General features: G+C 40.4%; 1 protein-coding gene across 7 annotated transcripts in view; it reads left to right on the top strand.

Moving 5' to 3' along the window:
* The first annotated feature begins 1,222 nt into the window (after window positions 1-1,222).
* Window positions 1,223-12,113, top strand: part of SUSD1 (sushi domain containing 1) — an 82,536-nt gene continuing 71,645 nt past the window's right edge. For 6 of the 7 annotated variants that reach the window (XM_061632262.1, XM_061632309.1, XM_061632273.1 and 3 more), the window contains exons 1-4: window positions 1,223-1,397; window positions 4,288-4,764; window positions 7,882-8,013; window positions 10,570-10,725. In XM_061632262.1, coding sequence (XP_061488246.1) covers window positions 4,413-4,764; window positions 7,882-8,013; window positions 10,570-10,725 — 640 coding nt within the window. In that variant the 5' untranslated portion in view covers window positions 1,223-1,397; window positions 4,288-4,412. The remainder of the gene's footprint in view (window positions 1,398-4,287; window positions 4,765-7,881; window positions 8,014-10,569; window positions 10,726-12,113) is intronic. The other variant, XM_061632299.1, reaches the window with a different exon arrangement.

The following is a 12,113-nucleotide window of genomic DNA, read 5'->3' as shown; positions in this document are numbered from 1 at the left end:
GTGTGTATTTTTTTTAAACCAAGGAATGTGATCACTTATTACAAAGGGCCTTTATACCTTCAGCAGAACTAAGTACTCTTTTTTTTATTTATTATTATTATTATTATTATTTATTATTTATGCGATATATTTATCGCCCATCTGGCTGGAGACCCAGCCACTCTGAGCGATGTACAAAGTAAAGGTATATAAACATCACAACATAAAAAAAAACAAGCAATAAAACTAAAACAACCAGGTAAAAGCTACTACAGTAAGGTTCAATAAGGCTTCTAGCCCGTATAGTCCAAAAGGTGCATCATTTGCAAAACCGAAAGCGTCACCTCCTCTCACTTTTCCTCTTCACAATGCACAATAATACAGAATATATGCGGATGGGGTAGGATTATATGCTCAAATGTTCCCTGCTAGGTAGACTGAACCATTCTCAATGATGTCTTAGTTTTCTACATGCAGAGAGGTTTTGTTTTTTAATTCTGGGTGTGGGTGGGGTAGAGAGATGATAGTATTAATGTTTACTTGCAGACCAAAGGAGTATAAGCAAGAAAAAATAATTATCCTGAATGTATACATTGTATGCTGGCATTGGTGGTGATGCTGCGTGTTGGGGGGGGCATTGGCAACACCATGCTGAGGGTCCCAGGAAATTTGGTGCTGGTCCTGGATAGGAAGGTCGATCAAAGTACGGCCCCCTCAAACACAGAGCCGTTCCTGTGCACTGCACATCATGTTACAATGAAGTAAAGGGCTTTTAAAACCATTATTGAATAAGAAGACAAAGTATTTATAGAACGTCCTATTGAGAATGCGGGACAGCCATAAAAAGAGAGCGATTAGTGCTATATTTCTGAATTTATAACTCAAAAGTTAATAGAAACAAATTTAAAAGAGAGAGATTGGGGGACTTGGTCACTGCAAAGTATTATGAAAGCAATGTTTATCATGACACTGGAAGAAAAAACTGGAAGAGCAACAGAAATATCCAGAGCTTGTTTCCCTGTGAGGGATATAAGATCCATAATTTATAGCAGCATGAGGAACTATTTTCTGGTCCAGCGCCAATTCTAACTATGTGTTCTTTTTTTATGCTCTGTGGTTTTTTTATATGCCCTGTTCTGTTTCTTCATCAGTTGATGAAATGAAAGCAGGAAGAAATAATAAGCATAATTATTGACAATAATAATGGCATTCAAAAAGTCATAGAACTGGAGGGGTCCTTGCCATCTAGTCCAACTCCAACCTCCTGATCAATGCAAGAATTCCAGAGCTAGAGGATCCCCAACAGACAGATGGCTGCCCAGTCTGTGCTTGAAGACCTCCGGGAAGGAAAAGCCCACCTCATCTGTAGGCAAGGTTCCATTACCAAATTGCTCTTACTGTGATTTCCATTCATGTAGGTAGGTATGAAATGGCCTGTAAGATGTAATGCTGCATAAACTGTTTGTTTGCTTCCAATACAAGGCAGCCAAATCTGGTAATATTTTTAAGGAAAAAAGAAAATAGCTTGATGGGAAAGTAAATAATTTCAAATTAACAACTGCCTATTTTCATGACCTCGCTTGGTTTATGCCAGGGTGGTTAACCTGTGGCTTGTATCCACTTCCCAAGACCCTCCCAAATTTATTTATTTCAATTACTGAATGCTGTGGTGGGTCCCCCACTGCAATATCATCATGTCACAAGTTCTTTTACCCCCCCCCAATATTTTCATTTTTAATTCAAATTATATAGATACTAAAAAATATTGACTGTTCCCATAGGACCCCATGATACTGTGGTGTCAAAGCATGACTGCCAAGGGGTTGAGCAGTAATCTCCCAGAACCATTTTCTGGAAATGGCTGTCCAAATACAGTGGAACTTCCACCATGCCATATTTCAAACACCTACCACAGTCATATCAAAAGCTGCTAAGATGTCAACAAGGTTGCACCCACCATCTTTCTCTTGACAAAGGTCACTCAACAGGACGAACGAGATGTTGGCCAATCTATAGTTAATGCAAAATGTCCATTATCAAATATCCCAATATTTAAAACTTTTTTACTTCAGCCCCCCCCCCCATTTCTGCTTTTAGTTGAATCAGAGAGGTGAAACTAGAGGAAGCTTGATTTTTAAACTCTGTCCCCTGTGCTGATTTCCTGATCAATGTACAGTAATACCTCAGTTAACAAATCCTCCAAGAAATAAGCTTCTTTTAACAAAGTATTTTGGGTGGAGAGGCACACACTCTGACATAGTCAGAATATGGCTACTTGTCTACTGGATTGTGGCTGCTGAGGCAGCTCTCTCACGCGTGGGTTGGAATGGCGCTCCTTGCCAGATGGCATAGGAGCTTCTGCAGTAAACAGTGTTCTGGTGCCCTGGAAGCACTGCTCACTGCAGATGCATCTGCTCAAGTGGAGAGAGGGAGACAGAGACCAAGCACAGGGGGGTGGTGATGGCTGCCCCTCTCCTGCCTGGTTGAGAGGAGAACTGTGCTCAAAGCTTTGTATTGCTATAGCAAGATGCTAAATGGTAAAAGAAAAAAGGCAAGGCAGGCATCCCTGGATGCATTTTGGAAGAAGCCTTCAAGTGGTCTGTATGCAAGGCTTACCTGACCTGGTTGTTTAATTTCAGACATGCACATTGTTAGTTTTGAATAAAAGGTTTGCTGAAATATGTTGAACCACTCTTTTTGTGTGGGTTGTAGGAACCTATATCTATTATTTCCATGTTATTCCTATCTCTGGAACCAAAGTTTCTTTTAAAGAAGTAATGTCCAGGAACTCATGTTTTTCGTTCACTGAGGTATTACTGTATACCTCTGCAGCTGTTTGTCCTCTAGGGAAAAATATAGGTATAGTTAAGTTTAAAGACTGGGAATTGGACAATTATTCCTAATGCCTTTTTCAGGCCTTTAATATTAAATATTGATTTAAAAGATTATGGTTTGCAATTTGAAAAAGAAAAATAAGGGGGTTTACAAAACTAAGGAGTGACCTGAGTGTAATGTCACATCATATACAACTAGTATTTACAATTTGGTTGCTAGTTGAAAATAACCACCACTTTGTAAAGCCACATATAATCCTTATCAGTACAGCCACTTGTGTGTTTCAAATAGGAGACTGCAGAAAGGAGGATGTATAGAAAGTAGATAGATGATATGCAAAGAATAAAAGTTCAGGACTGAAACGCCAAAATGTTGAAACAAAGCAAAAAACATAGTTCAGAGCAGGGCTTAGTTATAAGCTTAAAAGTTTTTGTTGTTTCAAATGTTAGCTTGTACAACACGTGCACCTTCCTTAAGTCTTTACCTCTTTATGCAGGGGCAATACAATGAGTATAAATGTGCTCCTGTGGACCTTGACTGCCTGTATACTGCTCCTTTTTCCATTTCCAACTACACACACACAAACAGGTGCAGGGCACGTTATTACAAAATAAATAAAGGAGGCATATATTAGGCATAAGAAGAATCAGTAATGTGTAATGGTGGGAAAGGTGTCCCTCCAGGTGTAAGAACCAGGGCTGTTGCAAGCATCACTATACTTACCTATTACTACAGCAGGGCCCCACTTTTCGGCGGCTTGCTTTTCAGCGTTCCGCTAATATGGCGGTTTTCAATTAGAGTAAGGCCCCACTCATAAGCTCTTGTTCTACTTTTACAGTGTTTTTCGGGTGTCAGGCACCATTTTATTGACAGAGTTTCGCTTTTCGGCAGGTTTCACTTTCCGGCAGGGGTCTGGAACGTAACCCGCAGTATAAGTGGGGCCCTACTGTATGTTAGAGTGAGGACGAGTGTGGTGTAGTGGCTACAGTAGGCTCTGGGAGATCAGGGTCGAATCCTCACTCCACCGTAAAGCTCACTGAGTGGCCTTGGGCTAGTGAGGAACATCGGAAGCTGCCTTATACTGAGTCAGACCATTGGTCCATCTAGCTCAGTACTGTCTACACTGACTGGCAGCAGCTCTTGGGGTTTCAGGCAGGGCTCTCCTCTTGGGACCTTCTGCATGCAAGGCAGATTATCTACCACTGAGCCACAGGCCTGACCCTTCCTTCTTAGTTATGGTTTCTCAGCCTAACCTACCTCACATGCTTGTTGTGAATGTTACAACAACGGAGAGAACTCCAAAGCTCACCTTGAATTTCTGGGAGGAAAAGCGGGATAAAAATGTATTTTTTTTTCAAGGATGAAAGCAGGATGTTTGACACCTGGTTTTTAGGACCCAACCTATTTGTGTGTGTATGACTGTGGTTTTAAGTCGTTTTTTAATGGTGTCTTTTAAACTGTTGTAACCCCTAGGACCTCAAGGGGAAAATTAAATGTAACAACAACTTGGAGAGAGATGTCTGTCCAGAAGCCCCTAGGTGGAAAGCTCGTGGGCAACCACGACACACGACGACTAACGGGACGGGGGGTTGTTCGTGATGGTAACATGCGGCTACAACAAGGCGAAGGGGCTGAGCTGCCAGTCGCCTCACTCAGCAGGCCGGAGCGGTAGGCTTCAGGAAGAAACCTCTGAACTCCGAGGCCGCCAAGGAGGGGGCGTGGAGAGCGAGTATGTGGAATCTGCTGGTTCCCTTATGCCGGGACTTCACTGGGCTCGGACCAGCAGAGAGGCGCGAAAAGAAGCAACAGGAGACGACATGACCCCGACAGCCACTGAAGAGACGCGAAGGCATCCCGCGCTGCAGCAACGCCGGTGGCCTCCTTCGCCGTCCCTGCTGCTTTTGTTGGTGCTGCTTCTGCTTTTGTCCTTTTCCGAAGAGAAGGAGCCGGGTAAGTGCCGTCTCAGCGTAGAACGTGTGAGAGAACCCAAACATGTCTTTTATCAGTCTGCTTCTAGGCAGGCCTCTAATCCAGAAACCATGTCCCGTGCTGGAGTTTAGTCCTGGAGCAGGTGAATAGGATTAAGTGTCTCTGAGCATGTGCAGAGTGTGCGCGCCACACACCGCGCACCCACTTCGCATCATGAGCCAGGTGTTAAGGGAAGCTTTTCTAGGTGTGGCGCTACTTGGAGGCGGAATAGAGATCCAGGACGTTAAACGCGTACTTCATTATGGCCACAGGAGAACGTGATTCTAGCTAATTTATCTTAACGTTTTCTGTCGAACATTTCAAGTAAACTTAAGCTCAAGGATGAAAAAAAAAAGCATTAAAAACAATTGAACGATACATCATTTCTATTTTTATTTGTTTATTATTTGATTTATATGCCGCCCTTCCTCCCAGCAGGAGCCCAAGGCGGCAGTTCTCTACACCTGCGTCATTCTTACTTGGCTGCACTTCTCTTTGGGACCGCTGCTCTTTCTGTGGATTTGTATTACTTTGATGTGTCGAAGGGTTTAAATGTGTATGAAATGATTTTTTTTGTTTTAACTTTTGTTGTAAAGCCCCTTGAAAAGTAATTGCGTCGAAAGAGGTCTGTAAAGTTTAATAAATTAATAATAGTAAAAATAAATATATTGCTTCGAAAGAGGTCTATGTAATTTAATAAATTAGTAGTTATGTGGTTAAATAAATATGATGGTAGATACGTTCTAGTCAAGGAGTGCTGCATGTGCATACCTGCCTAATTACTTCATTATTTTTTATTTTTGTGGAGCCTTAACATGGTACTTGGTGCTTTATCATAAATAAAAATTAACAGTGGTCTCACACTGCAGGTTTAACAATCTGACATTATAATAATCCCAGCTCTCTGTTGAAGAAGTTAGCCTTCCTATCCCAGGGTTCCCCATTTATTCTGTTTTTACTTTTGTGTCTTGTCCTTTCTCAAAGGGGCTCAGGGAGGCATACACCGTTCCTCTACTCAATTTATCCCCACAACTGCCTTGTGAGGTAGGTTAGGCTGAGAGAGAATTGCTGATCCAAGATTACCCAGTGAGTAGAGTATGAACCTAGTCCTAGACCTTCCCTGCCCTAAGCCAACACCCTAACTGCTACACCATGGTCCATCCCCATTTTCTTGTGAGAGAATTACAAGACATTCTTATTAATTTATCCAAAATCATTGCCACAGCCTCATTTAATACAAGAACATAAGAAGAGCCTGCTGGATCAGGCTAGTGGCCCATCTAGTCCAGCATCCTGTTCTTACAATGGCCAACCAGATAAGTATGAGAAGCCCACAAGCAGGTCCTGACCGCAAGAGCACTGTCCCCTCCTGCAGTTTCCAGCAACTGGTATTCAGAGAAGCATGGTGCTTCCTGTGGAGGTAGAACATAGCCATCATGATTAGTAGCTATTGACAGACAGCAGCCAGGCTGAAGGTTTGGGGGAAGGACCAAAAAAGTACGGGGGCAGAAACAAATTCTGTAATAAATTTAATTATTTGTAAAAAGTCTAGGGGGAGCAGAAAAAAATTAGGGGGCAGTTCCTTAGCCTCCCCCCCCCCGAGCTTCAGGTCTGGTCATTGATAGACTTATCCTCCGTGTATTTGTCTAATTCTCTTTTAAAGCCATCCAAGTTGGAGGCCATTACTACTGCTTGTGGGAGTGAATTCCACAGTTTCACTATGTGTTGTGTGAAGAAGTTCATTTTTAAGCATTCATGTCCATGAACTTCTAATTGATATGAAACATAATAAGCCAGTTTAAAATCCATAATAATAATCCATTAATAATCCATTCAGTTTAAAAAGAGAACAGCATTAATATAGCACATTAAAAAGGGTATACTTTGCTAAAAGCCTTCTTGAATAAGCAGGTTTTAACTGAAAGCATGTAATGTCTGGGCTTGATGGATGTCATCTTGAAGAGCCTTCCAGAAGGTGGGTGCCACAAGATGGGTTCTTTTTCTTGGTTATATTAGGCTAGGGTGGGAAATAAATGGGCCTAGTACTGTTCCTGTGAGGATGCTATTCATTTCAAGAAGGCTGTCAAAGGCTTCTGCCCAGGCAGTATCAACTGTTACTTAAGTCAAGGTAGGGACCAAGCTAGATGTCTTTGCATTTAGCCCCCACTTTTCTTAAAAATACAAATAGCAGCCACTGATGGTGGGTGGACTGATAATTACTGGGATCACAACTGATGTTGTGGTAGAGTCTGTTTCCTGCCTTGCTGTGGTTCTGATGAAATTGCTCATCCAAAGCTGCACTGCACCAAGGGTTACTTGGGGTCAACAGAGTAATCTTTGAATAGTACTGGCCAACATTTTTTCAGTCCCCATGCCTAACTTTGATAGGTTTGCCTTTAGCCTTTTAAGGAAGCTGGCAGCAGCACAGTGCCAGAGAGGAAGGAAGGAAGAACTATAAGCCTGACTCAGTGTTGTAATTGGCCTGTGAGCTGCCCTGCTCCTGAACTGGTGGTAATGGCATTATTATTATTATTATTATTATTATTATTATTATTATTATTATTATTATTATTATTTAATAATAATAATAATAATAATAATATCCTGCCCTTCCTCCCAATGGACCCCAGGACCTCAAACACAACTGTGATAAAACAACACAATAAAAATAAAATGAAAACATATTTAAAATAATTAAAAATATTTAAGAACAATTAAATATCTGTGTCACAAAAAGGCCACCCATCTGTAGTTTAGACCTCTGTATTCCAGCCCTCTGATGGAATTCCAGTACTGATTGCTTGTGGCCAGTTCCTAGCTCTTCGTGTGAATGGGCCCATCCAGGTCTGTCAAATGAAGGTGGGGATGAGAGAATGTTTGCATCATAACATCTGCCTTGCTCCTCCACTCCCAGGATCCAGAAGAATGTGGTGTTGGTGCCAGAACTCAAATTACCTAGTGCTTGCTGCAGCTAAACATCTACGTTGCATGGACATTTGAATGTGATTCACTGGGAGGCTGAAAACATCCTGAATGCTAGCTGTCCAGTGCATTATTAGGTGATTCCCAATTCTAATTTACAGTACTTTGTTTTTCTAGATGCCACAAGTGATTTACCTTCTGATGTGTGTGCCACTTGCCATGCTAATGCCACATGCCATCAAGTAGACAGCAAAAGTGTCTGCATCTGTAATTATGGCTTTGTGGGTAACGGGAGGACTTACTGTCAAGGTAGGTGGACATTTAGAAGTAAGTATGTGATTTCTGACAACTTTACAAAAGTGTGCTTAGAATAACAAACCCTAATATGTAATCTCTGTCCCAAATGTTATTGGGCATTTATTATAACAACTTGCAAATCTCCAGGTCTAGATGTCATGTTTCCCAGTTTTTTAACCACAATTAAGAAATCAGGAGTGGACCTCAGGCTTGAAGAGTCCTATCCTTGTCTACAGCCATACTGTAGAAATGCTCAGATATGCTTCAAATACTAATATATCTTTACTGAACAAACGGCACATCATTAATCCTAGCTCGCAAGTTTCAGTTTGTTTCTCTTCTTTTTTGTGAGAGTTTCTTCTCTTAAAGTGACAGGCACACTTACCAGAACATAGATCTATATACAGATATGGGATGTTATAGTGTAATCCTAGCTTGCAATTTACAGTTCTTTTCCCTTCTTGTCTGTGAGAACTTCTTTCTTGTAAAGTGACAGGCACACTTGCTAGAACATAGATCTATACCTATATTGGACATCATCATGCAGTAAGACAGGTTTTGTGATGTGGCAAAACTTGCCCCACCAAATACCCTGACACACTAGTTTGACTTCACAGTGGGGACCCCAAAGAAACTCAGAGTGACTCTATGAACCTCATGAATTATCCGTACAATGAGTTGTATCCAACAATGAGGTACTCCGAGTATGGCTAACATGGGATACAACCTAATATTTTTATTATATCCTTCCTTTAGGGAACTCACAGAATGTACATGGTACCTCACCTTCCTAATTTTGGCCTCACAACAATTCTGAGAGATAGTTTAGGCTGAGAGGTAGTGATTGATGTAAGGCCACCCAATGAGTAGTGACTGAGCAGGGATTTGAACTCAGGTCTCCCCAGTCTAAATCCAACACTTTTGCCACTACATAACACTGGCTCAGAGGTATATTATACCCCCCTCCCCTCCCTCTTAACCATTGTTTTATTTATGCTAACCATATACTTGTGATCTCAGATGACTTAAAATATGTCAAACATTTAAAAAATCATCAAAGTTCTTACCATCTTGAAAAAGCTTACAATCTAAGAGTAGTACTTTCCTTTTTCCCTTTAGGAGTGAATGGCAACCATTCTTTAATATGGGAATAAATATTGAAATATGCTCAGGGATGCTTTTAGGGAATGTGAGATACTCATTTTAAACAGAGTGGTTAAAATAGTCATTTGACATCTAGGTGTTTGCCCAAGTGAAAACGTATTTATGTCACCCTGGGAAGATACTTAGGCATGTGTTTTGCAGACCTCAAGAGAATTCTGAGGATGTCTTTTTATATACTGTAGTGTTTTTAAATTTAGTGCATTGGTGATGTATGTAAGATAACACTCTTAGGGAAGAGCAGGTACCTGGATGCTATTGCCATACCCAGGATCCTCCTCATCTTGGAAACTGGATAATGCCAGAGAGCCAGTTCTGGCCTGTGCTGCCTGTTGTAAGAGCTTTTTAATATGCTGCAGTATCTCAAATTGGGCAATTTATTGCTGATGAAGGAAACCAGGTTGTACTCTGTTCCACCTGCCTGTCTGCTTGCCAGCCCTTGGATCTCAGCGCTATGACACTAAGGGACAAGGCTTAAGGGACTCAAACGCAACCTCATGAATTTTGCCCAGGAGAGTGCACAAAGTTAAGAAAGATGCTGGCAAACTGAGGGCATGTGTTCTCAGTTGGCCAGTGCATTTGCATGAAGTGGAGGCTCCAGACAATCAAAGATGCTCTTATACAGTGTGGGTAACAGTAGTTTTATCCCAGGATTCCAAAGGCTTGAACTATAATGTCTTTTTAAAAGAAAGACCAGTGGTACTGATAGTTACAGAACAAGAAACATAAAATCCTTTATGCAACAAATCTGTATTGATAGAGTGTCCTGCAAGTTTCTGAAATTCACAGAGCTCTTTGTGAGGCAGAGAGATAAGGTAGCCTATTCTTAGTAAGGGAGAGAGCAAAATTGGTAACAAATGCAAATATGTTTGTTTAATTGCTGTTAATAGTATTTAAATTATTTTAATAACTTATGCTGTCTTTATTTGGTCTTTTAAATTGCTGGCTCTATTGTTTCATTTGCTGTTTTTATTTGCTATTTATTTGTTTGTGCTTTAGTATTTTTATGTTGTAAGTTGCCTTGAGGTCAATGGGAGAAAGGTGCAAGACAGAATCACAAGAATAAATAGTGGCTACAGACATTTATAACCTGCCTGTTTGTCATAATATCACCAACGTATCTTATTGTAACTCTTTATTTTTAACTAGCAAGATGCCCATTTACTTTTTTATACTCTACCTCAGTACATAATAAGGCCCATTTACTCCTATGCCAACAACATAAAGAAATCTTAAGCAACAACATATTTTGGTAATTACTGCAGGGTTCAACAGCTTCTAGAAGCAGTCAGAATTCTCTCTTTTTTAAAATGGTAGAAAATAGTATTGGTGAAGAAAAATATTGATTTTTTTTAAAAAAAAAATGGATTGTTTTAACCTCTGCAATTTTAAAAAATATTTTGTCAGACAAAGATGAATGTGACATAGGGACAAGCAAGATTTGTGGAGATCATGCTTCATGCCACAATACATATGGAAGCTTTTATTGCGTTTGTCTTGAAGGCTTTCAGGCTTCCAATAGAAACAAGATATTTATTCCCAATGATGGCACAAAATGCATAGGTAAGTACAGCAAAAAGTCATTAGGATTTTTCAGCAGTTTTCCTTGATGTTCTTTTTAGAAAATATGGCACAACCAGCTTTAATTTCTGTGTAAGGGCCATTTCTCACTTTGATGCATATTCTTTTCACTACTTGACCATATCTAAATTAACACTTTTCATTTCCAAAATTGCTGGAAGCAGTAATTGGGAAAGATCAAACCTATGTTTCCACATAGTGATGTAGGAGACCTGCTTGCAGAAAATGTTTCATTTTTAAAAATGCATTGTTTCACAAAACTAATGAACCTGAATGACTACCATGCTGATTAAATTGACAACTGAAATATGTATCAGTCAAATCTAAATGAAAGTTGTAGTTAACATTATTTCTAGCTGACTAGGAAGCCTCTATCCCCCCAAGAACAATCTAAATAAAGTAAGAGAAGGATGTTGTATTGAGTTCTCATTTTTACAATAGTTTTACAAGTTTTCCAGTAAAAATAATTTCAAAATAAAGGTTTCAATTTCTTGGAATTTGTTCCAGTCCAAATTTTCCAGACAAATCTTATTTCACCAAGAAAAGCAGTGATTTAAATACATGGGCCCTTCCTCATGTTAAATATGGATGTAGTGGAAGAAGAGTACTGCAGGCACATCCTACAGCTGTGGGATAATTCCAGTTTTACAATAAAAAGGCAGCCCTTCATGTCTTTTACTATTTTTATTTTTTTAAAGCATTCATTATTTATTTATTTGTACATCACCTTTTTTCAAAAAAGTAAGCTTTCTTTAGGTGCTCCAGAGACTACAGGGAAGTAAGGTATCCTTTCTAGACTCAAGTCTTGTAGATCTGCTGTTCTGTCTTGATCTTAACAATAGGCTTATGAGGCACAATAGAACAAAATGGGCCAATAGTTGCTGCACCATGGAAAACTCCAAGTGAGGAACTTGCTCCTATTTAGTCTAGGACTGGACTGGACTGAAATCTTTGAAGTGCAGGCCTCTGTCTTGAAGCCTAGCACTCCTTGTTTTGGACAGTTCCCCCCAGCTTTGTTGCCTGTGCTACCAGCCTGACATGGGGATATGGGTCCCTGATGTCAAACAGATCAGTCTGTGAGGGGATACAGGCTCTGGGGGTTTCAATTCAGGGCACCCTGGCTCCAGCCCCCTGAGCCAACAAGGACTGATCCTTCATAATGCTGGGGCCTGAGTCAGTTTCCATTACCTCTTCCTTTGTTACTGCTGATCCGACAGATCAGGCCACCCTTCCCCATCACAGTTGGAGTTTGGTCTGCTGCTGTTCAGGATGGGTTTTCTGACATCAACCCAACACTGTTGTATATATTTTAACATTTGTTTTCTCCCTCAGCTGATTCACAGCACATGTGTTTTGTACTCTGAAGTTTG

This window comes from Rhineura floridana, chromosome 1, assembly GCF_030035675.1.
Source record: "Rhineura floridana isolate rRhiFlo1 chromosome 1, rRhiFlo1.hap2, whole genome shotgun sequence".
In the NCBI taxonomy this organism is placed as follows: Eukaryota; Metazoa; Chordata; class Lepidosauria; order Squamata; family Rhineuridae; genus Rhineura; species Rhineura floridana.
This window is presented reverse-complemented; position numbering and strand designations above follow the sequence as displayed.